Source organism: Hyaena hyaena, unplaced genomic scaffold, assembly GCF_003009895.1.
Source record: "Hyaena hyaena isolate Hyena2069 unplaced genomic scaffold, ASM300989v1 scaffold_67, whole genome shotgun sequence".
NCBI classification, from domain to species: domain Eukaryota; kingdom Metazoa; phylum Chordata; class Mammalia; order Carnivora; family Hyaenidae; genus Hyaena; species Hyaena hyaena.
The window spans coordinates 1-25,550 of record NW_024080699.1 but is presented as its reverse complement, the minus strand read 5'-3'; the positions used below and the strand labels follow the sequence as shown (position 1 = coordinate 25,550).

The 25,550-nt window shown below is 38.8% G+C and overlaps 1 protein-coding gene across 1 annotated transcript in view; it reads left to right on the top strand.

The window, feature by feature from the left end:
• Positions 1 to 23,329, top strand: part of GALC (galactosylceramidase) — a gene marked incomplete at its 3' end in the record, with an annotated part of 56,187 nt that extends 32,858 nt beyond the window's left edge. Inside the window, exons 11-16 of the mRNA XM_039232478.1 lie at positions 11,946 to 12,035; positions 12,811 to 12,897; positions 15,434 to 15,584; positions 17,440 to 17,620; positions 21,249 to 21,412; positions 23,253 to 23,329. Of these exons, the coding sequence (XP_039088409.1) occupies positions 11,946 to 12,035; positions 12,811 to 12,897; positions 15,434 to 15,584; positions 17,440 to 17,620; positions 21,249 to 21,412; positions 23,253 to 23,329 (750 nt within the window). The remainder of the gene's footprint in view (positions 1 to 11,945; positions 12,036 to 12,810; positions 12,898 to 15,433; positions 15,585 to 17,439; positions 17,621 to 21,248; positions 21,413 to 23,252) is intronic.
• Between the last annotated feature and the right edge of the window lie 2,221 nt (positions 23,330 to 25,550).

Sequence of the window (25,550 nt, the reverse complement as noted above, 5' to 3'; positions counted from 1 at the left end):
GAATCTCAAATACTTTCAACTTTAAGTAATCTTTATACCAAAGTGGCAGTTTATGGTGGGATACTCTGATGCCCTTCATACACATACTTACAATGCACAATTTTGCAAGTTTTAATATGTAAATGACCAGTAAGCCGTTGTCACAATCAAGATAGAGAATGTATCTGTCAGTGCCCCAAAAGAATAGTTGTGTCACTTTATAAATACCCACTCTGTCCTGAGACTTCCCCAATCATTGCTTTTTGCCACCGTAGATTAGTTTGCATTTTCTAGAGCTGTGTATCAGTGGCATCATGCAGAATGTACTGTCTTGCTGCTTTTACTCAGCATATTTATTTTGAGATTCGTCCATGTTGTTGATACCTAAGGTAAGCAGTATTAGCTTGTTAAGAAGTATTTTGCTTATCTATTTACTTGTTGATGATGTTTGGGGTGTTTCTACTTTCTGGCTATTACACATAAAGCTGTGAACATTTGTGCACAAGTTTTATATGGACATAGATTTCTTTTGGGTAAATACATAGGAATGGGAATGGCTGAGAAATAGGGTATGTTTATGTTTAGCTTTATAGGAAGCTGCCAAACTTTTCTCCCAAGTGATTGTACCATTTTAAGTTTTCATCAGCATAACTGGAGTCCCAGTTTTTCTTTATCTTTGGGAGCAGTTGCTGTGATCAGTTTTAAAAATTTTGGCTCTTAATAGGGATGATGTATTTCAGTTTAGTTTAATTTGCATTCCCCTAATACTGATGATGTTGAGCTTTCCATGTGCTTGTGCTTCTTGTATCTTCTTTTCTTTTGCTATTTTTTATTGGCTTTTTCTTATAGTTGAATTTTGAGAGTTCTTTACGTATTTTGGATATAAGAGATATATGCTTTGTAAAGATATTTTCTCAGTCTATAGCTTTTTTTTTTTTTCATTTTGTTAACAGTGGTTTTGGAAAGAGCAGGAGTTTTTCATTACAGAGTCTACTTTTTCCATTTGTACCTTGATGGATCAAGCTCCTGGTGTGGATCTAAGACGTTTTGCATATGGGTGCACATCTCTTCTAGCACCATTTGCTCAAAAGTCTACTTTTTCTCCACTGCATTGCCTTTTCACCTTTGGGAAAAAAATCAGGTGTCCTTGTATAGATGCTATAATTCCTGGACTCTATTCTGTTTCTTTGACCTAATTATGTATTTTTACACAAGTACCATAGTTACGTGTACTCGCGTGCGTGTGTGTGTATAATTCCTAGTAGCAGGTAGTCTTAGCCCTTCAAATTTGTTCTTTTTCAAAGTTACTTTGTCTATTCTCGGTTTTGCATTTCCCTGAGAATTTTAGAATCAACTTGTCAATTTCTACCAAGAAAAAAACCAAAACCAAACAAACAAAACAACCTGGTTAGATTTTGATGGGGATTGTCTTGAATCTCCAGATTTATCTGAAGAGAACTGATATTTGAACATCAAGTCTTCTAACCCTTTAACAAGACATATCCTCAAATTTATTTAGCTTTTCTTTAATTTCTCCAAATAATATAGTTTTCAGTGTACAGGTTGGTATTTCATATCTTTTGTCAAATTTTGACTAAGCAATAATGACATTTTCAATTCAATTGTAAATAGTAATATTTAACTTTTTAATTCAATTAGTACCTAGTATATGGTAATACAGTAGATTTTTGTATAAAGATTCTGTTTTCTGCAACATCACTACATTCACCTATCATTTCAGTAGCTTTTTCTCTGGACTCCATTGGATTTTCTTTGTAAATTATCTGCAAATAGAAATAATTCTACATCTTCCTTTCCAATATGGGTATGTTTTATTTGTTTTTCTTGTCTGATTGGCCTTGCTGGAATCTCCAATACAATGTTGAATGGAAATAGTGAGAGCGGATATTCCTGGATCTCTGGAGGAAAGCACTGAGTATTTTACCAGAATGATGTTTTTCATAGATAAAATTTATCAGGATAAAGTTCACTTTTATCTTTAGTCTCTTTTAAAAAATCAGGAGTAGATATTGGATTTTGTTGAGTAGTTTTTCTATATTTATTGAAAGCATTGTATGGTTTTTCTTCTGGTTTTTTTTTTTTTTTTTTTTGGTTAGTAAAATAATTATATTAACTGATTTTTAATTGAAATTTGTTTCACATACTAAAAACAGGTTTTTTTTTTATAGTTTACTGTCAAGTTGGTTTCCATATAATACCCAGTGCTCATTCCAACAAGTGCCCTCCTCCATGCGCATCACCCCTAAGATGCAGGTTTTAAGGTATATAATTCAGTGGTTTTAGTCCATTTGCAGAGTTGTGCAACCATTACTGTTTAACTCTGTCACCCCAAAAAGTAACATCATACTCATTTGCAGTAACCCTCCACTCCCTCTTCCCACATCCCTTGGCAACCACTATTTTACTCTTTGCCTCGTAGGATTATCCTGTTTTTGATATTTCTCATAAGTGGGATTATATAATATATGACCTTTTGTATTTGGCTTCCTTCACTTAGCTTAATGTTTTTATGGTTCTATATCAGTACCTCAGTATATTTCATAATATTCCGTCTTTTGGATATATCACATTGTTTATTCATTGATCAGTTGTTGTATATTTGAGTTGTTTCCAATTTGTGGCCATTATGAATAATGCTGAGATTAACATTTATGTATGTTTTTCTGAGGACACGTGTTTTCATTTCTCTTGAGTATACATGTAGGAGTGCAGTTATTGGGTGGAATGTAACTCTGTGTTTAATGTCTTGGGGGAACTGCCAAACTGATTTTCAAAGTTGCTGTACCATTTACATTGCTACTAGCAGTAGGTGAGGTTTCCAGTTTCGCCACATCCTCACCAACACTTGTATTATTGCTGGTCTCTTTGATTATAGCCATGTTGGTGGCGTAAATTGGTATATCTTATTTTAGTTTTGATTTGTATTTTACTAGTGGCTAATGGCACCGGCAGCCTTTTATGTATGTATTGGACATTTGTATTTCTTTTTGGAGAAATGCCCACACAGACTCTGCCCATTTTTAAATTGGGATGTTTGTCTTTTTGTTTTGAAACATAAAAGTCCCTTATCAGATGTATGACTTGTAGATATTGTCTTCCGCTTGGTGGGCTGTTTTTCACTTCCTTTTTAAAAATTTAGATTTAGATTTTAAAAATTGTAGTATAGTTGACATATTAGTTGTTTTTCACTTTATTAATGGTGCCCTTTAAAATACAAAAGTTGTAAATTTTGATGAAGTTGAATATATCCATTTTTCTTTTAGTTTTGTGCTTTTTGGTGTCCTATTGAGAAATTATTGCTTAATCCAAAGACATGAAATTTATACCTATGCTTGCTTCTAAGAGTTTTATAGTTTTAGCTCTAACATTTAGGTCTTTGATCCATTTTATTTTTTAAATAGGGGGTTAGATATGTATCCAACTTCATCTTTTGCACATGGATAACTAATTGTTCTTTCACCATTTGTTGACTGTTCATTCTCTATTGAATTGTCTTGGCTCCCTTGTTGAAAATCAATTGGCAATAAATGGAGGGTTTTTTCCCTGGACTTTTAATTCCATTGCATTGGCCGATATATCTATCCTATGGGAGTATTATGCTGTCTGAATTACTGTAGCTCTATAGTATGTTTTTAAGTCAGGAAACATGAGTCCTCCAGTGGTCCCTTGCATTTCCATAGAAATTTTGGTATCAGCTTGTCAATTTTTGCAATGAGGCCTGCTTGGAATTTGATAGGGATTACATTTAGTCTGTAGATCACTTGAATGGTATTGCCAGTATGACAATATCAAATCTTCCGGTGCATGAGTATGGGATATCTTTTCATTCTTTGACATTTTTACTTCTTTGAATGATGTTTATAGTTTACAGGGTATAAATCTTGTACTTCTTCTGTTATGGTTATTATTTGAGTATTTCATTACTTCAATACGTCTGTAAATGAATTGTGTTCTTAATATCATTTTCAGATTTTTTGTTGCTAATGTATAGCAGTACAGTTGAGTTTTACATATTGATCTTGCATCCCACAAGCTTTTGTACCTTTTTTTTAGTTATAATAGTTTGTTAGTAGATTTTTGGAGGATATTCTATATGTAGGATTATGTCATCTGCAAAGAGAGATAGTTTTGCTTCTTTCTTTTCAGTATAGATGCCTTTCATTTTTCCCCTTGATTAATTGTCCTTTAGTAAATATTGAATAGAAATAGTGAGAATGTACATTCTTGTCCTGTAGCTGATCTTAGGGGAAACACTTTCAGTTTTTCACAATTAAGTGTAATGTTAGATGTGTTTTTTTTGGTAAATATTTTGTATAAGGTTGAAGAACTTCCCTTTTATTCTAGTTTGTTAGTGTTCTTGTCATGAGAGGGCGTTGAATTTTGTCAAATGTTTTCTGAGTCTATGGAGATAATCATGTGTTCTTTTATGTAATTGATGCAGTGTATTACGTTGATTTTTATCTGCAATACTAGCTTTGCATTTCTGGGGTAGATTCCACTTTGTCATCGTGTATAATCCTTTTTATTTTGTTTCTAGACTTGTTTTGCTAGTGTTTTGTTGAGGATTTTTGTGTCCAAATTTGTAAGAAATACTGATACATAGTTTTCTTTTCTTATAATATTTGTTTGGTTTCGATAGAAAGGTAATACCCCATAGAGTGAGTTGGGAAATGTTCCTTCCTCTTATATTTTTTAAGAGAATTTGTGAAGGATTTGTATTAATTCTTTACATGTGTGGCAGAATTCATCAGTTAAACCATCTGATTTTGGGATTTTCCTACAAGAAAGTTTTGGTTTATAGACTCAATCTCTTCCTATAGGTTTATTCGGATTTTATGTTATTTTAAAAAATTTTTTTTTAATGTTTTTATTTATTTCTGAGAGAGAGAGAGATGGTGTGAGCAGGGGAGGGTCAGAGAGAGAGAGGGAGATACAGAATCTGAAACAGGCTCCAGGCTCTGAGCTGGCAGTCAGCATAGAGCCCAATGCGGGGCTCAAATCCACGAGCTGTGAGATCATGACCTGAGCCGAAGTCGGACGCTTAACCCACTGAGCCACCTGGGTGCCCCTTTATGTTACTTTTTGAGTCAGCTTTACTAGTCTGAGAATTCGTGTATTTTATATATGTTACCTGAGTTGTTTGCATATATGTTTATATGTTTATAAACATATAAAGGAATATGTTTACAGTATTCCTTTACATAATACGTTTTTACTTTTGTGAGGTTGTTAAAAATGTTCCTCTTACATTCCTGATTTTAGTAATATGTCTTCCTTTTTCTCTTGGTTAGAAAAACCTAAAGGTTTGTCAATTTTGTTCATCTTTTCAAATAAACAACTTTTGTTTATGTTGACTTTTCTCTCTTTTTTCCTTTATTTCAGTAATTTCCACTTTAATCTTTATTCCTTTCCTCTTGTTAACTTTGACTTTAGTTTGCTCTTTACAAATATTTAAAAAAAATTTTCTTAAGGTGAATATTAGGTTTTGTTTTGAGATATTTCTTTTTTCTTAAGTTTATTTATTTTGAGAGAGACAGAGACAATAGGAGGGGAGGGGCAGAGAGGGAGGGAGACAGAATCCCAAGCAGGCTCCATGCTGCCAGCACAAAGCCTGATGTGGGGCTCAGACCCACATAATTATGAGATCATGACCTGAGCTGAAACTAAGAGTTGGACGCTTAACTCACCAAGCAAGCCACCAAGTGCCCTGAGATATTTCTTTTTTTAATATAGCTATTCACAGTTATGAATTATTCTGTAACTAGTACTCTAGCTGTATCTCTTTAAGTTTTATTATATTTTTATTCATCTCAAAGTATTTTCTAATTTCTTTTGTGATTTCTTCTTTGACCCATTGCTTATACAGGAGTGAGTTATTTAATTTGTACATTTGTGTGAGTTTTCCCAACTTTTTGTTATTGAGTTTTAATTTTTTTCTATTGAGATTTGAGAGTATACTTTATATGATTTTAATCTTCTTAAATTTATGGCTTTTTTTTTTATCACCTTGCACATTATCTATCCTGAAGAATACTGCATATGTATTTGAGAAGAATGTATGTTCTGTTATTGTTGGGTAGAGTGCTATTCTGTAGATGTTAGATCTAGTCAGTTTATAGTATTCAAGTCTACTTCCTTGTTCTTTCTGTTGTTGATAGTGGTTAATTCAAGTCTTCATCTTCTATTGTTGAATCATCTGTCCTCTTGTGTTATATATTTTGGGTCTTTCTTATAGGTGCATTCATACTTATATTTTTCTGATGGATTGATCTTTATATCATTATAAAATGTCTCTCCATACCTCTAGCAACAATTTTTTATTTGTTTTAAAGTCTGTTTTGTTTATTCTGACTCTAGCTATTCTGGTGGTTTTTGTTACTATGATACATCTTTTCCCCTCCATTTACTTTTAGCCTGTTTGTATCTTTGAATCTAAACTGTATCTCCTTTTGATAGCATATAGTTGGATCTGGTTTTTTTTTTTTTTAAAGGTACTCTGAACTTGGGGCCCTGGGTGGCTAAACTGGTTGAGTGTGATCTCACAGTTTGTGAGTTCAAGCCCTGCATCAGGCTTTGCACTGTCAATGCTTGAGGTTACCTCTCTCTCTGCCCCTCCCCTTGGGCTGAGTCTCTCTCTCTCTCAAAATAAGTGAATAAAGTTAAAAAGATTGTCAGTGGAAGACATCCAATGACCACTTTAAAAAATGTACTCTGAACTTCTGAATGGATTGTTTAATCCATTCATATTTAATGTTAATATTGATATAGTTTGATTTACATCGGTCAAATTACTTTTTCATTTTTATCTCTCATTTTTGTTGTTCATCTATTCTTTCTTTACTGTCATCTTCTGCATTAAGTGAATATTTTCTGGTAACATTTTAATTCCTTAATTTTTTCACTATATTTTAGTGAGTTACTTAGTTAATGGCTGTTCTAGTTGCATATCTTAACTTATTAGAATCTACTCAGATACACAGACATCATCATAACTGATGTCTAGTGAGATATAGAAATATTATTCCTATATTGCTCTATTCTCCTTCCCTCTTTTTGTTCTGTTATTATATGTATCATACTAATATTTCAAGCCTAACGAGACTTGTTATAATTATAGCTTTATATGTAATTTTAAGTCTTTTAAAAAATCTGAGAAGAAAGGAGAGAAATTACATATTGATGTTAATCCTATTTACCATTTTTGGGTGTATTTATTTATTACTGTAGATTGTTGTGGGTTTGTCACCATCTGGTGACATTTTCTTATTCTAATACAGTTCCCCGCCCTTGCAACTTTGTGCTATTATTGGCAATTAGATCACATTTCTATATTTTATAAGACCAAGAGTACAATTATATACATGTTATTTTATGCAATTGCTTTTAAATTCAGTGATAGGAAGAACGAAGAAATAGGCATTTTTACTATTATAATTACATAATTATCTTTGCCTGTACTTTTTCGTGGATTTGAATTACTGTGTATGATCATTTGCTTTCAGCCTGAAATACTTATTTTGATATTTTGGGAAAGTTGTATCTAGTATCAAGAAAGTCAGTGTTTGGTTATGTGGAAATGTGCTTTGCCTTCACTTTTTGAAAGATAATTTTGCTGGAAAAAGGATTCTTGGTTGACTGGTTTTTTGAGCATTTTGAATGTGTTACCCTTTGTCATTTCTGATGATGAATCCACTCTTAATCTTACTGAAGGTTTCTTATAAGTGGTACGTTTTCTCTTGCTGCTTTCAAGATTTTATTAAACATACACTGGTGTGTTTACTGGTCCTACAGCTCTCTGAGGTTCTGCCATTTTTCCTCATTCTTGACCCCCCCCCCCACTTTCTTCAGGTTGCGCAATCTCAATCAGTCGGTTTTCTTGTTCTCTAATTTTTCTGCCAGTTCAGATCCACTGTTGATCTCTCTAGTGAATTTTTCATTTCAGTTCCTGTATTTTTCAACTTCAGAATTTCCATTTGGCTTTTCAAAGAATTTCAGTCACTTTACCAATATTGTCCACTTGATGAGACATTGTGATTATTCCTCTCTTTACTTTTCTTATTTAAGCCCGTTTCCTTTATTTTTTTTCCCCAACATATCTGTATGGACTACTTCGAAGTCTTTGTAAAATCTAACATTTGCTTGCTTGTTCTCACAGCCATTGTCTGTCACCTCCTTTTTTGTGTATGGGTCAATTTTTTTGTTTCTTTGAATGTCTCATGATTTTGTTTTTGAAAGCCCAACCTTTTATATAGTATAATATAGCAGCTTTGAGTCCTGGTCCCCCCCCTTACCCCCCACCCCATCTGTTATTGTTTGCTTGGGTGTTTGCTTAGTCTAAGTTTGCCTGGAGTATTTTAGTGAGGTTTCTTTCCCTCTGCACCCTGAAGCCCCAGGTGTTGCTTCCTAGAGGGTGCAGCTTTGGACAGTGCACAATCACACTGGGATGACAGTGGTTTCCCAGGACCCTCTTTGTCTCTTTCCTTTATCACACCTCTCTGTTAATTACTAATAGATTGTTTTCAGCACTGCCCTGGTACTTAAAATAGCTCCACAGACAGATCTAGTCAAAGCCCACCCAGTTTATTTGCAGAGGTGGTATTTGAAGTTAACTTTTAGGCTTAATCTGACCTCAGGAGGGTTCTTAGCTTTCTGTTTTTGTGTTCTTTCTGTAGCAAACTAGCTGGGCCGTGATTTAGCTAATGTATCTAATGAACCTGCCAGTCTCTTACTTGCTTTCCGGGAGAAGACCCACTGTTTCTGAGAGCATCCTTATCAACTATTTCACTGCTCTGTGTTAGTTTCTTTGGGGAGATTTTCTGAGTTCTCTGTTTTACAGCCTGTCTGTCTCCCTGCACAGGGTGAAGGGTGGAGGTTTGGGACCCCGGTACTCTCAGTATCCCAAGGTGAAACCGTGAATGGGAGCTGTGCAGAGGAAGGAAGACCCCCGCCCCAAGCCTCACAGCCATACTTGCTGCTGCTTAGCATTGGCATCAAGTAGCTGAGGGGCTGGGGGAATGAGAAACGCTGAAATCCTGCTTTTCCCCGGAAGCTGCTGCAGCCTCGAGCAGGGCACCGGGAGGAGGAAGCCCTGTGTTCCTGGCTACCCCTACCTGGCATGCAGTTTCTGTCACTTGGCTAACAGAGAAAGGGACGGATTGGATCATGGTTTAAATGCCACAGGTCCTTGCTCTTTTTACTGAGTTATAGTAGATTTTCTTGAATAAATGTCTCTTTATTTGTTGCATAGCCTTAGAGTCATTTCCATTTTTCTACAAATCACTATCACCAGTTTTGCCAGGGAGCAGCTTCGTGCAGCTCTGCACGTTGCCATTCTGGAAGTAGAGCTCTGCTTCGGTTTTTTTAGATGTGGTTTCCTTTAGCTCTTTGAAGATATTTAAATATCTGATTTAATGTCTTTGTCTAGTAATTCTAACATGTGGCAAGTAAAGCCTGGGCTTTGTCAAACGTGGTTTCTGTTGACCACTTTCCATTCCTTTGTGTGGACCACTCTTTCCTGCTTCGTTTTACAAACCTCAGAATTATTTGTTGAAAACTAGACTTACTACACGATGCAATGTGGCAGCTCTAGAAGTCAGATTTTCTCCCCATCTGGCTGGCATTCATCCCCATCATTATTCTTTATTGTTGTTGTTGCCGTGTATTTGCTCAGTACTTTCCTGAACAAATTCTGTGGTTTGTCAGCTTTATCACATGTGCTTAGTTAACCTTGGCGGTCAGCGGGTGCTACGCAGAGGTTTCCCTGTGATTGGAGGTGGCAGGTCCTCCGGCCCTTGCCCATGGGCCACATGTGGGTGGTGGGACACGTGTCAGTGCTTGGGTGGGCAGCGTACAGCTCTGCAGCCTCTTGACTTCATGTTTGAGCAAAGCTTCAAGGCCGACCTGCATTTCCTAGGGCAGCATCGGGGCTACTCAGATTAGCCATATCTTCTTTAGTGAGCTCTGGGATTTTGTGTCTCTCAAGAAATGTTTTTCCCATTCGACTCAAGTTGTTCAATTTCTGGGCATAAAGTTATTGACGTTTTCCCCTATGATTCCTCTAATATGTATATAATTTGTATTGCTGTCACTTTTCTTCCTGTTGATAATGTCAAGTTGGGTTTTCTTTTTATCCAGATTTACTGATTAGTTTAGCTAGAAGTTTATCAGTTTTATTGATCTTCTTGAAGAATGCGCTTGTGTTTTTTGGTGATTCTCATTTTTCTGAGTTTTGTTTACTTGATTTCTCCTTTTTAAAAAAATTTTTAATATTTATTTTTGAGAGAGACAGAGCATGAGCAGGGGAGGGGCAGAGAGAGAGGGAGACACAGAATCTGAAACAGGCTCCAGGCTCTGAGCTGTCAGCACAGAGCCTGACATGGGGCTCGAATCCACGAACTGTGAGATCATGACCTGAGCCTAAGTCAGACGCTTAACCGACTGAGCCCCCAGGCGCCCCTTGATTTCTCCTTTTGATCTTTATTTATTTTCCTTTCTTTTGCTTAATTTGGCTTTAAATTTGCCTCCCTTTTCCTCCCATTTGCAGGTCGAAGGTGAAGTGTCCTATCCTTCTTCCCTAATCAGTGCTATAAATGTGCTCCTAAGTACTGCTTTCTGGCAGCCCACAAACCCTACATTGTATTTTTGTAGCAGGATTCTCACACAGAGAGTCGTGACACTGAGGGTTCTAATTTCCAGGAAGCAGCTTTTATTCATGTCGGCACCGCTCACTTGGGTTTGTATTCAAAGATCTGAGCCCCAAACGTCCCGTGGCATAGTTTTTTAAAATACATTTTCTACTTCTTTGTCTCCCATACATGGTAACACACATAAACTTGCCATCTGATGAAGTAGACTCTGTTTGCAAGGTCATGAGGGATGTGGTCAGGTAGATACATAGCCAGGTTACCTTGAAGTTTTCTCTCCTTTTTTTTTCTCTCTCCTTAGGGAGGGCACCCTCTCACATTTTTGTTTTGATACAACTCGAAATTAATTCTAATTTCCCTTTTTGTTTTTACTTTTCCTTTGAAACATGACTTATTTAGAAATTTGGTATTGAGTTTCTAAATATTTTGGAATTTTTCTAGAGAATTTTCTGTTATTTACCTTTGACTTAATTCTCTTGTGGTCAGAGGATGTATTTTGTGTGACTTGAAGCTTTCTGAATATTGAAACTTGTTTTATGGATGAGAGTATGGTATTCCTTGGTAAAGGTTGTATGTGCACTTGAAAAGAATGTGCATCCTGCGATTTCTGGGTGAGGTGATCCGTCAGTCCAGGCTAGCGACACAGTAGCATTGTGCAGATCACCTCTGTCCTTACTCATGTTCTGTCTAGTTGTACATCATTCACTGAGGATGGGGTATTGGGATCTCTAAGGATAATTTTAACTTTTTTATTGTCCTCAAAGCCTGGCCGCCTGCTTCGGTGCTCTGTTGAATCCCCTGAAGTAGGGATTATGTCTCCTAATTCCTTTGATCCCAGCTCATAGTAGTGACTATTTTTAGTAAAAAATGATGTTGTCAACTTGGGAACTATTTGTTGTATGTACTTGCTGAATTTAGTTGTGTATTTGAAGATTATATTAAGATGAGATGCCTTTTCAGTGAAAACACACAAACATTTTCTTTTTATTTGATGTATTTTACATGGAATACCATTATAATATAAAAATTAATATAAAATGACTCTTCAGTTTAGCTGTGAATTTAAAGTTTCTTTCAGTCAAAATGCCAGGGAGCTTTACTTCTGACTAGGCATATTCAATAGACTTTCAGTACAGATTATGCTAGAAAAAAAGTCTTTAAAAATTTGAAATAAATTCCTATTTGTCACCCAATATGTATCATTCTGGTAATCTTGGACATTAAATGTTTAGTTTTTTTTCTCCCCCTACTATAGCTTGTATATCATTTGGGTTACTTACATGATTTTTTTTTCCCTCCTAGAGCCACAAACATTCTATGTGTATACGGCCGTTTCTGCCTTATTTCAATGTGTCACACCAGTTTGCTACCTTCCTTCTTAAGGGCTCTTTTGTAAGTAAATATGTGAGACTTTTATTTTGGTTTTGATTTGAGAACTTATATATTTTATCACAGGCTAGGGCTTCTTAAGTGAAGTCTTTTGTATGTTACCAGCTGTTAAGCATTTGTCTAAAGGTGGGTAAATGCAGTGGTGTTTTCTGTCTCCTCACTGGTTTTAGTCAAACAGTGTGGAAGCCATGAGGAGACAGAACTCCGTGGCTAAACTCTGTGGCTATAACCCTCCATGGCTTTGAAGAACACTTACCACAAGTCACTTGCAACAAAGTTTTTCTTGTTGGTAGAAGCATCAATTATGTAGTCTCGGGAGCTTTCAAACTTTGATTTTTACAGTATTCTGTACAAAGAAACAACAACGTAAAAAGACACCAGATTCTTGTTATTTCTACCTATTGTTAGATTTGAATACAGGAAATACAATGCCTTTTCTGACCTAATTACATAAGAATTGTTCTATCAATACCAGAAAATTCCTAAAACACATTTTACACAGGTACAATAGTGAGTTTTTTTGAAGCAAGGCACTAAATTCTTTTTTAACATTTGCCAAAAGTCTGTAGTATGTATAGGACATAAAGTATTTGCTTGAGCAATTTCTTCCTACTTTCAGAATGTTGCCATTGAAGACTTGAGGTGGGTCTTTTGGCAAATAGCAATAGAGGTCATATTATCAGTGGTTCATTCTTGCTGGTACTTATTCATTTTGGAAATCCTCAGAGGATATGATGAACCCCTCAACTTTGCTTTTTTGTGTGTGTTTTCTCCTCAGAGTGAAATACCAGAGCTACAGGTGTGGTATACCAGACTTGGAAAACCATCTAAGAGATTTCTTTTTAAACAACTGGATTCTCTATGGGTAGTTTTCAAATAAATTCCTATATTTTAAGGATTGCAAACAGTTAAAGAGAACAGACATTTGATTAATGAATTAAGAATTTTAAATTTTACAACTGATTTTGTGGCTTAAGTATAATAGACCTAAAGTTTCCAGTGGGTTTTTTGTTTGTTCATTTGTTTGGTCGGTTGGTTTTGTTTTAGTAGAAATCCTCCTCAAGGCATAATAGGAGTGTGTGTTTATAGGTGTGTTTGCTCTTAGTATTTAGTTTGCTATTGTGAACGGTACCACCATCCTTTGGGTGCCCACGTCAGAAAATTGAATCTTATCTGGGACTGCCCCTTTCTTTATGTACCATTACTGATCAAGTATAGAGCATTCTGTCACTGACATGTTTTTCTTACACATTCCATTTTCCTCTGTTCCCACTGGCTACTGCTTATTTCAGTTCTTTATTACCTCTCTCTTGGATTTTGGAAACTACCTTCTGTTTTTCCAGCCTCCAGTCTGACTCTTTCCAGGCCACCCATCACACTGCTACCAGAATCCAGATCTGGTTTTTGTCAATCCATTGCGTAAATCCTTCAGTGATTTTTCCTGTGAGTTGACCTCCTTAGCGTAGCACAGGACTCTTGTTACCTCATGGGGTTAAAGACTGCTTTCCTTTCTCTGCGCGTGTTCTGCTAACATGGCCTGTACTCACACACTAAACTTCTTGAAGTTTCCAGAGCGTGGCATGTCACTTTACTCACCTCTGTGACTTTGCACATGCTTTTTCTTCCTTCAGAATGCAGCTGAAGTGCCACTTCCCCTGAACCTTTCCCCACCAGCTTTAGCTCACGGCCACCTAGGCACAGTGATTACTAGTTAAACACTTTCCCCACCACACTGGGCCCATGGAGGATTGGAGACCTGCCTTATTTAGCTTTTTATCTCAGGTCCCTGCTATTGTGCTTAGCATATGGGACTTCCTCTGGAAATGTTTCAAAGAATGAATTGGTCCAAGTAAGCATGCTACTTCACCTAACTGACACAAATCTACTTTTCCTGGAAATTATTAATGTTCTGTGAATCAGCTAGTCACCATCAGTGACTGAACCCCTGTCACATATTAAATGCTAAGAAAAGAACAGTCTGCTGAATAAATTGCTAGAAGTAGGATATTAAAATTGATTTTCCCCAGAATAAAATAATATTTGGGGGTATACCTGAACCCAGAATATGGTGGTACATTTCATAGATCTTACCAACAATTTATTATTAAGGCAAAGATATGCTATAAACCCCTTTAATTCAAAGTAGGAAAAAAAGCTCAAATTTCATAAAATGGGCATACATTTAATGCCTGTATTAACTATGCAGAGGATTCTAGTGTCCTCAGAGGTCTACATTTAGCACAGAACAGCTGTGATACAGGGAGTGTTTCTTGAAGGTCATGCTTGGAGCTAAGCACCTTATAAACATTATCTTGTTTAATCCTCATAACTGCCCCAGGAGGTATGTGTTTTTCCCCCTCATTTTGTGGAGATGTGGCTTAAAGAGATTAAGTTGCCAAAAGCATAAATGTGACATAAACCTAGCTTGCTAATTGAAATGTATATTGAACATGAAAGAAGTAGGACTTTTTTCCCTTAATAGCAAAAGGTTTTTTGTGTTTAATAGCTGAGTCAATGGTGAGGTTTTATGGACTTTTCCACCTTAGTAAAGTCCTAAACAGTAATAGGCAGATCTCTTATTTATGTGTATTGAACATACACAAGTTTTGAGAGCTTATAATCTGATGGAAAAGAACAGACTAATAGAAATAGAGTTTGGTGTTGTCTAGTCTTCCTTCCCTCCATGTAGTGAAATTCTTTTAAAGTCCTAGCTACAAAGTATAATTTTATTTTTATTTTTAGTAAATTTTTTTAAGGTTTGTTTATTTTTGAAAGACAGAGAGAGATAGTGTGAGCAAGGGAGGGGCAGAGATAGAGAAGGAGACACAAAATCTGAAGATTCCAGGCACGACACAGGGCTTGAACTCAAGAACCGTGAGATCATGACCTGAGTCTAAGTCAGACACTTAACCGACTAAGCCACCCAGGTGCCCCAACAAAGTATAATTTTATAAAGCCTTGTAAATAACTTAAGAAAAAGATCCCAAAGGCCTTGATAAAGGGTGTATCCTTCACAAGGGTTATGAAGTTGTAATAGAAGTGAGTTTGGCTCTGGGAGTGCCTAGGTGGCTCAGTCGGTTGAGTGTCTGACTTCCGCCCAGGTCATGATCTCACAGTCCGTGGGTTTGAGCCCCGTGTCAGGCTCTGTGCTGACAGCTCAGAGCCTGGAGCCTGCTTGGGATTCTGTGTCTCCCTCTCTCTCTGCCCCTCCCCTGCTTGCTCTCTATCTCTCCAAAATAAATAAATGTTAAAAAAAATTAAATGAAAAAAAAAGAAGCGAGTTTGGCTCTTCTTTAAGTTTTCTTTTTCTTTCTTTCTTTTTTTTTTTTTTCAAAATTATTTGGCCCAAATGAGAGGAGCCAAAAGCAGCTGGCCTTGACTTCCACGTTTTCTTTTCTCAGCTTCTCGACAGTGGTGGTGCTTTCACGCTGGAGCTGCAGGAAGACGAGCTCTTCACACTCACCACTCTCACCACCGGCGGCAAGGGCAGCTACCCGCAGCCTCCAGAGTCCCAGCCATTCCCACAAGTGTATACAGATGACTTCGATGTTGGTGAGGTTTTTGTTTTTTTGTTTTTTTGTTTTCTTTTTAACTAAAACTTAACCTAGTTTCCATTTCTAGCAGTAGCAGGTAGATTTCTACGTGTCAAGCTCGTATGTGATAAAGTGGCTGTAAAATATAGCTCTAAATGTCCATCTGGTAACTGAGATCTTTTTGTGTTACCTCAGGGTGACTCTCAACTTGAGGACCCTGTAGTTCTCAGTGCCAGAAAAACTGTAGAGGTCAATATCAGAATGAAAGCTAGAATCCTAACTAGGTTTTTGTGAAGCTTAAGGTTTGTTTCCTGCCACTCTCCTGTTATCTGTACCTCACGGAAGCCATTCCTGACACCCTCCTATAGCCTGAAGGTGTAGCCGTGCTCCCCTTGGCTATTTTTCCTCATCATCTGCCTGGGGGTTTTATACTTGCACTCTCCTGCTTTTCTAGGAAGAGCTGACCTAAAGCTGTTGGAAAAGCTTTTGATTTTTAGGTAATTTAGGAAAACTGCTAGCCAAGTTAGAAGGCACAGTCATCGTGGTGATAGTCTGAGATCACTCAGTAGGTGACGGAACTTGTTGATGAGTAGACGCACGGCTTGTGGGCCTCGCAGACAGGGTCGGCTGGCTCTCGCATTTGCTCCGAAGACCCGTAGCCGTAGGAGAGACAGAGGCAGGGAGACTGCCATTGTGAGAGAGTGACCTGCACCCCTTGTTGCTGCAGGGCTGCTGTTTCCAGCATGGCTGCTTGGAGACTCCTAGTTCCCCCTCCCGGTCCCGGTCATGTCATGGTCCTGGTCACTCCCGGCCGCACAGTCTCCTCTCTCCGTCCCAGGAAGTGATGTCCTGGTTAATTGCAGGACAAGGCCCTTTGTACTGTGTACTGGGTTCCTCTCAGTTACTTTCAAGACACAGACAACAGCGACTTCAGGGCTGCTTGGTGCCTCGTTCTCTTGCAGTTCTCTGAAGTGGCCTCTTAGATGAGTCCGTGAATCATGCCACCTGTTGCTGTCCTTTGCTCACTTCTGTGTTGGCAGAGGTACCTCTGCCCTCAGTAGACAAGGAGTCTGGGATATGGCCCAGTTAACCAGAGTGAAGCTCCCTGGCACCAAAAGTGTTCTGTGACCCGAAGACTGAAAGGCGATCCAAACCGTCAAATCTAAAACGTAATGCCCTTTGGACTACAAAGTAAACTGAGAGCTAAAGTTAAAAACTGTACGTCAGGCTGTAGCAGTCCTTTATACGGCTCTCAATTTCTCAAATGATGAATATGGGAACGCTTAGAAAAGCATGAAGTGTGAAATAGCTATAAGATTGTGACCAGAATTGCGCTTCTATAGCCTTCATCATTGTATGACTATAATTTAATAAAACTAGGAACAGATTGATAGCTTAGGCCTAACTGGTTTTACTCCGTTTGAGAAATAGAAGACAGTTGGTAATTTGTAAATTCTTTCATTTAATTCTCTTGTCCTCATGCCCTCTTAGAAATGAGGGGACTTGAGCGGCTCCTGGGTGGCTTATTCGGTCAAACATCTGACTCTTGATTTGGCTCAGGTCATGATCCCAGGGTCGTGGGATCAAGCCCCTCATTGGGCTCTGCACTGAGTGTGGAGCCTGCTTAGGATTCTCTCTCTCCCTCTCTTCCGCTTGTGTGCACGTTCTCTCTCTCTCAAATTTAAAAAAAAAAAAAAAAGAAAAGAAAAAGAAATCAATCTCTATTAACCAAACCCTAAACTTCCACTTGTTATAAGTATCATTTACTAATTTAGGACTTCTAAAAAGTGTTTTTAAAATGTGCAATACAATATCTGAGAGGAGAAATTCTGTAGACTTTATACTAAACAGAGAATTTATTGTGTTCTGAACAGATTACCCATTTTTTAGTGAAGCTCCGAATTTTGCTGATCAGACCGGTGTCTTTGAGTACTTTACAAATATTGAAGACCCTGGAGAGCACCGCTTCACACTGCGCCAAGTTCTCAACCAGCGGCCCATTACTTGGGCTGCTGATGCTTACAACACGATCAGTATTATAGGAGATTACAAATGGTATGTAAAATGGGTGTCCGTCTGTAGACCTGGCTGAAATAACCTCGTAATGTTGTCAGATACGTTCTGAAGTGAAGACTTCTCAACGATCTTCTTTGTACAGGAATCTAATGAGTGTGTGGTAATTGTTGACTATCATGGCCACAAGCCATGGTTGTGATGCCGCAGCGCCCTTCCCTCAGATGTGCTCAATTAATAGTGATTGTTGCAGAAACAAAGTGATTTTAGTGGAACTGTTGAGGACTTTTGGACCCAGTTATAATTGATTCATTTATAAACAGACTGATCTGTGGGTTGTTTGTGGGTTTGCTGGAGAGTCCCTTTGTTGATCTGGTGTTGCCACCTGCTGGATCCATTCTAGACTTACACCGCGTTAGCCTTTGTGGAAATCTATTTACCGGGTGACGGTAGATGGCGATAGTGAGAAGCAAATTAGCTTTTGCTGTTAATCCTTCCTCCTCACCCGCCTGCCTGTGAGTACTACAGAGGAGTGGCTGTCTCTGAACCCAAACTCTTATTTCTGGCTGGGACTCTAGAAAAATCCAGACTCATTAATTATAGTAAAGAGATGAGATCTTGCACCTTCCAAACAGTAACCAAAAGTAGTCATAACTTTGAAGATTTCTTGTATTTAAATGGCAGTACTCATCTTTACTGCCGCAGTGGGTAAGGCGGTGGGGAGGGGAGGGGAAGAAGTGGGGAGAGAGGGAAAGAGCCACATAGTCTGAGAGAGAAAGACCAGGAAAGAGCAGTGATGCCTGTTGAGAAGGGCCCGTTTTCATCGTTCATAGCTCTGCTTTCGTGGTGCGATCGCCTGCTCAGGAGCACGCGGCAGCTCTCTTCAGCTGCTGAATCAGATCTCCTCTTCTGCACCTCACTTCCAAGACCCTTTCAAATATGGGCTCCTCCTATTTATTTTGTGCTCTTTCCCAGTATTTCCTCCTGGATTCGAGGTAGCCAGGTCTGTTCAGAGATTCCCCACAAGTCCCACGCTCATTTCTGTTTTCTGGCTGCAATGCCCCCTTACCGCAGGGTAAGGAGGGAATGAAAACCGGGTCCTACGACACACTGGCATGGGCTTCCCACAGGTACCTGTGGCAGAGCTGTCATCCTCGCTACCTTACAGGTCAGGAAACCAAGACTTCCGGGTAAGATGTGCTTGAGATCCCATACTTGTAAGTTCTAGAACTAGGGAGAGGCCAGGACTGTCTGGTGCCGTAGCTCATCTCTCTGGACTACACCTCAGAGCCTCATTTTAATCTTTGTCTTCTTGCTAAGAGGCGCAGGGGGCCTATAGTCCTGCTTTAGTAACTCGGCTCTCAGTATATGCGCCGCCATCAGTGCTTCTCTCATATTTAGGATTAGTTAAGTCCCAGCACAGTTATTTGACTCGGGAGGGTAGACCTTCCCGAAGCTACCCAAGACTTTCATCTTGTTAGGAAGCTTTGGTTGGGATCTGAGGACAGTCCATAAAATTGCCTTTCACTGCACACACCCCGGCTCTGCATCCCTCTGCTTAAATTTGCTTAATGCACCGGCTGGTTTTTGTGCCCTCAGCATGACCACGAGGTTATGGCTGTGGAAGACTGGGCCACACTTTCATCCTCTTTCATTTGCTGTCTGTAAAATTGCCAGCAGGTTCTGCCATGGGAATCTTCATTCTGGAATGTGATGTAAACTAAGGAGGCTAGATCTTCTCCCGTCCTGACTCTAAATAGAGTAAGTTTATGGTGCTGACACATTCACACTTCTGGTGAGTCAGAACGGAGTAGGGGTTGTTTGGAGCAAGGCCCATCCTTTGTGGTTTCCTGCTGGTGACAGTCTGCAGAGAGACAGGCTCCCTCGACTGGGGACAGTGTACAAGAGAGACTGTGCTTCAGTTGGCTTTGCATTTGACTTTCCCGTATAGTAGCCCAGCTTCGATTAGATGATTCAACGTGGGTTTTCCGGATTGTTGTGAGCCTGTTGTAGCTACTTCTTTTATATTTTTCTTTACAGAGTAAAATTTTATTGTGCAAAATTCACTGATACGAAGCTGAGAAGTATAAAAGCCACACAATTCTAGATCTAACTTTCCTCGTTTCCAGAAATCTATTTCTTGACATTCTTAGTTTTCTTTTAGGTAAATTGCTTGCTTTATTCCTTGGTTTTGTGCATGCTTGCTTTCTTTCCTGTTTGCAGTTCGAGTTTGTGTAGGAGGTAAATTATTTTCAGAGATCGTGTTGGTTTGGGATGGTTGTATCATTGCAGAAAGCATCTTGTAGTATTTATAAAAGAAGCCTGGAGCAGAGCTCACTGTTAAAGCTGCAATAGTTCCTGGTTGGCTGAATTTTCCTCTCCTTTGATGTACCCCTGTCCATCAGTGATGCCGGGCCAGGGCTTTCCTGTCCCTATACAGACAGGGATGCTCTGAGGAGAAAATGGCTCTCAAAGTAGGATTCCTGAACCAGGGGCACCAGCATCGCTTGGGAATTTGCTAGACACACCGATTCAAGAGCCCTAGCACAGACCACCAGAGTCAGACTCTGGGGTGGGGTGGACAGACCGACTTTAACAAGCCCTCCAGGCGATTTCAGTGCTGCTCAGAGTCCAAAATCCCTGCTGACATGTCAGCATAGAGTTGCCTCTGCCTTTGCAGAGAAATAATTTTAGATCTTTCTTCTGGAGTTTTTAAGTCTTGCTAGGGTTAAAGGTAAATATTAGCCCCAAAGTAGCTTATATTCTCCTAGGGGCTCTAAGCTTTTGCCTTCACTGCTTCTCTTAGCTGATGGAAATTTAATAAACTTTTCCAGAATTGTATGGAAACTTACCTTTTATGTATTCCTAGGAAAAAAGTGGCTTCTTTTAACATATTCTTAGGTTGAGAAGTTGTTTTATTATAGAGAAATAAGAAATGTGTTCTTTGTGTCTAAAGTTTATTCACTTATTTTGAGAGAGAGAGGATAGGAGGAGTAAAGATAGACCGAGAGAGAGAGAATCCCAAGAAGGCTCCATGCTGTCGGCATAAAGCCTGATGCAGGGCTCGAACACATGAACTGTAAGATCATGACCTGATTCGAAACCAAGAGTTGGACGCTCAACAGACTGAGCCACCCAGGCACCCCAAGAAATGTGTTCTTAAGAGACTTAAAAACTGTAGATACTAGGGATGCCTGGGTGGCTCAGTCGGTTAAGCATCCGACTTCAGCTTAGGTCATGATCTCATGGTTTGTGGGTTTGAGCCCCGCATTGGGCTCTGTGCTGACTGCCAGCTCAGAGCCTGGAGCCTGCTTCAGATTCTGTGTCTCCTCTCTCTGACCCTCCCCTGCTCATGCTGTCTCTATCTCTCTCTCAAAAATAAATAAAATATTAAAAAAAAACCTGTAGATAGTATTTTCCAGTACCTCATTAAAAGAGGCAACAAAATGGCATAACTTTGGTCACATAAAACTTAAAACTGTCATCAATGAAGATTTTTTTTTCCATCAGTGAAGGTTCTTGAAGCCCATCCCTGCTACAAGCATAGACTTAGCAAATCACATATGCACCTCAATTAGAAGTTCGGAAGCATGTGGCTGTGAAATGACATATTTGCGCTGTATCTGGAGTGGTGTAATTAAAAGCGCTAACTAACAGTTTCATTCTGCAGGTCCAATCTGACTGTAAAGTGTGATGTTTACATAGAGACTCCTGAGAAGGGAGGCGTGTTCATTGCCGGAAGAGTAAATAAAGGTGGTATCTTGATTAGAAGTGCCAGAGGAGTTTTCTTTTGGATTTTTGCAAATGGAACCTACAGAGTTACAGGTGACCTAGGTGAGTGGCTTCTGTATGTGGCGCATGGCTCACTCTGAGATCTGCTGTGAACTTGTTACTCACTGTGTAATGAGAGAGCTGTACCTCTGGGTGCTTGGACGTCTAATGGGGAAGAGATGCAACACATGTGAGTTGATACCAAACGATTCAAAATCATAGAGTTAGAGAGGCAGCTGTGTAGAAGAAGATTGCGTAGAGCTCTTTCAGGTGGAGCTGAGCTAGGCTGTCCAGATAGGACTTTGCATAGCCTGGGGTGAAGTGGATGTAGTGGCTGAGAGAATGCTCAGGAAACACCATAAGGAAAAAGCAAGACTGTAAGAATGTGCTGGTATGCTAATGGAACTAGAAGGAAAGGGGTTGGTCTGCCTAAAATGGAGATATCCTGTGGGCGCCTGGGTGGCTCAGTCAGTGAAGTGTCTGACTCTTGATTTCCGCTGAGGTCAGGATCTCAAGGTTTGTGAGTTTGAGCCCCACATTGGGCTCTGCCCTGATGGTAGGGAGCCTGGTTGAGATTCTCTTTCTTTGTCTCTCTCTTTTCCTCCCCTACTCATGCTTTTTCTTTATCTCTCTCTCAAAACTAAATAAACATTTTTAAAAAATGGAGATATCCTGTTTCCCGATTTAGTTAATAATTTGACATTTTTCATTCATTTTAACAGCCCTTGTCTTATGTAGAATAGTGTCTTATCCAGGAGAGGTTCATACTGAATTCTGTGTAATTCACTGTGGTGTTGCTGCCCCCTGCTCTGTTGAAACAGACTGTATAGGTGCTACCTCTTCTGGACCATCAATCCCTGACTCCCCTGCATTAGTAAAAAAGTCTTCTCTCCTGTAGTTTCCTACTCTTTGCCTCTTGCTAAGATGGAAAGGGCTCCACAAATAACAAAGAAAGTAAGGACGCCGGAGTAGGAATTGCAGAATCATAGCATGACCCATTTAGAACATTCCTCACTGATTTTCCAGTATAAACCAGAGAGGTTAATCGATTTGCCCAAAGCCTCAAAATGAACTGGTGGCAGAATTAGAACTAATGATTTAAATCTGCATCTTTAGTCCCCACTGTTCTTGTGTTTTAAACTGCCCACTCAGCATCTCATCCTGCTCTCTCTCAGCCATTCAGATAGACTATATCCCCAAAGTAACTCACTGTTTTCTCTCTCTAATTCTCAATTCACTCTCTATCTGTGTAAGTTACACTAGCTGGAAATCTTACAGTGACCCTTGACTACCACTCCTTATTCTTTTTTTTTTTTTTTTTTTTTTTTTTTTTTTTTTTTTTTTTTTTAAATTTTTATTTATTTCTAGGAGAGAGAGAGAGAGAGAGACAGCACGAGCAGGGGAGGGTCAGAGAGAGAGGGAGTCACAGACTCTGAAACAGGCTCCAGACTCTGAGCTGGCAGTCAGCACAGAGCCCGACGCGGGGCTCGAACCCACGAACCGCGAGATCATGACCTAAGCGAAAGTCGGACGCCTAACCGACTAAGCCACCCAGGCGCCCCAACCACTCCTTATTCTTTATATCCAATCCGATCAAGTATAAATCTACACCTGAGCCGTAGAAGCCAACACATTATACTCTGGATGGTTTGTAAATTTATTTCACCAGTTCTCCCGTGAGCTCACATATGACATATGTCTCAGAGTTGGTACGTGCTTGTGGAACAGACGTCTGAATGAGGGACATTTTGTTTTAAATCAGTTGTAGATCTGAAATTGTGGATCTTTGTTACGGCTCACTTTACTACATAAAAATGCCTCCTGAGAATCCCCATGGAGCTATGTGATTCTGTGATATAGATTTTAAAAATATATCAATTAGGATAATCTTTGTGTGTTGCAGCTGGATGGATCATATATGCTTTAGGACATGTTGACGTTACAGCGAAAAGATGGTATACACTCACATTAATTATTAAGGTAAGTATTGGCTGATCAGAATACCTGGAGGTAAAATACTCTTTTCTTGTGCTTCTCTAGCATTTTCCATCATCAAATGAGAGGGGGAAAGTATGATAAATACAGTGAGGGAAGTAGGCAGAGAATCTGTGGGAGACAGCAAACCAGTAGACTCAAGGGTGAGAGTGAATGTTAGGGTAAACCCATATGAGAACCATCAGCTACTGATTTTATCACCCCACCATGTTTTAAAAATTTGGTTTTTGTTTTTTCAACTCAGGAGTAATTGGTAAATAGTCAATAATTGGATTATTTTTTTCCAAGTTTGCCTGAACCAAGATTATAATTGGAGTTTAGAGGTATAAGCAGAGTCTCCTAAGCTAATTTTTGGTGGTTGAGGATAATTTGGTTTTCAGCGAGAAGCATAATATTTTAGAAGTTGGTTTCCATGAGTATGTTTTTGTCATAGAAGATACCAGATGAATCGTAGGATAAGAATGTCTAAAAATATTTGTCAGAATTGCTGGGTGCTGATGAGTTATTGACGGACACGCATTCAAGGGATGTGTCGAAAATTCTTCTGTGTAATATACGACCTCTCTCTGCCGTTAGTTGTCATAATTTGATTTAGGTTACAACAGCAGTTAAATACAGAATCCAGATAACTTTTTGAAATTGTTCTCATCTCTTGCCCAACCACCAAAACTGATATAATACAAATTTTCTAGGCAGTAACAGTAGGTTTTGAACATCTGGTTTGTGTGTGACATAATTTATTGAACTCGGCCACACTCGATGGGCACAACTTTGTTCCCCGTTATATCCTTTTCTGGTAAGTGGAGGCAGTGTGGGCTGGCTTTCCTTGCAGGTAGAGGAGAGAGGGGTCTTCTATGTGCCTCCCAGGGTGCACACGTGCTGGTGTTTGTTCAGGCGGATGTTTAGAAATGGAACTTCAGTTACAGTCTAAACAGATACTGCTAGCCAAGCTGTGTCTATTTTTATAGTAGTTATAATATTTTATATTATCTACTTTTAAAGATTTTTTTCAAACTAATTGATGTGATTTATGTTTTCTGGATAATTAGGGAGTTTGCACATCTTAATATATTTATTAGCTCTTTTTTTTTTTTCTCTTCTCTGGTTACCCATTCACATTCTTTCCTCATTTTCTTACTGTATTTTCTCTTTCTGGTGGATCCAGATGAATTTATGATATATTTTGAGTAGTGGCCTATTTTCTATTACGTGTGTCACAAATATTTTCTTGTGTCTTGTGTATTTTAATTTTATATGATATGTTTCATGAGTAGAAGTTTTAAATTTTGGTGCTGTCAAATAATTCACTCTTTGTTTTCATTGCTTTTATGTTTTATTTAAGAAAGCTTGCACCTTTCTCACGGTTAGGAACATTTTTTTCCCTCTAAACTAAACAAAGTTTAGGATTTTTTTTTATGGTGGAGTCTGTAATACATCTGGAATTTATTTGTGAATCATAAGAGGAAGAGCCCAATATAATTTTTTTAAACGAATGGATAGCCATCATCATTTATTACACAGACCGTCCTTTGGCCTATGATTTGAAGGCTAACGTTTTGATGTAACAAATCATCCCATGTGCATAAGCTTCTTTCTGAACTTGTTCTTTATATTGCTGTGTCTTTTCTTATCTAGTATCACACTTTTAAAACACTTGGTTACATAGTTGACTTCCTTACTTCCTTCGGGTTCTTTCCTGACCACCTCATATAAAATAGCACCCATCTCTTATCGTGTCCCCCCACCCCCGGCTTTATTTTCTCCCAAGCTCTTCTTGCTGCCTGACATCACACAGACTCTGCTGATGGTTTATACGCTTGCTGTACTCCCTTCACTAGAAAATGGCTCCTTAGGTGACAGCTGTCCTTTACCCACTGCTGGCTCTCTGGCGCTCAGTGTGCCTGGCACGCATGGCGTCAGAGCAAGAGCCTGGTGGATTCTCAACAAATGAATGAGTGGATGCTCCATAGGGGAAGTTCCTCATTATTTCTCTTTCCAAATTATCTTTTGTAAATTAAAAAAAAAAGTATATTTATTTCTTCTATTTGAACTTTTATTTTTTTATTTTTTTTTTATAAATAGTTTATTGTCAAATTAGTTTCCACATAACACTCAGTGCTCATCCCCAAAGTGCCCTCCTCCATGCCCATCCCCCCCTCCCCCCCACATCCATCAGTCCTCAGTTTTTGTCAGCATTCAAGAGTCT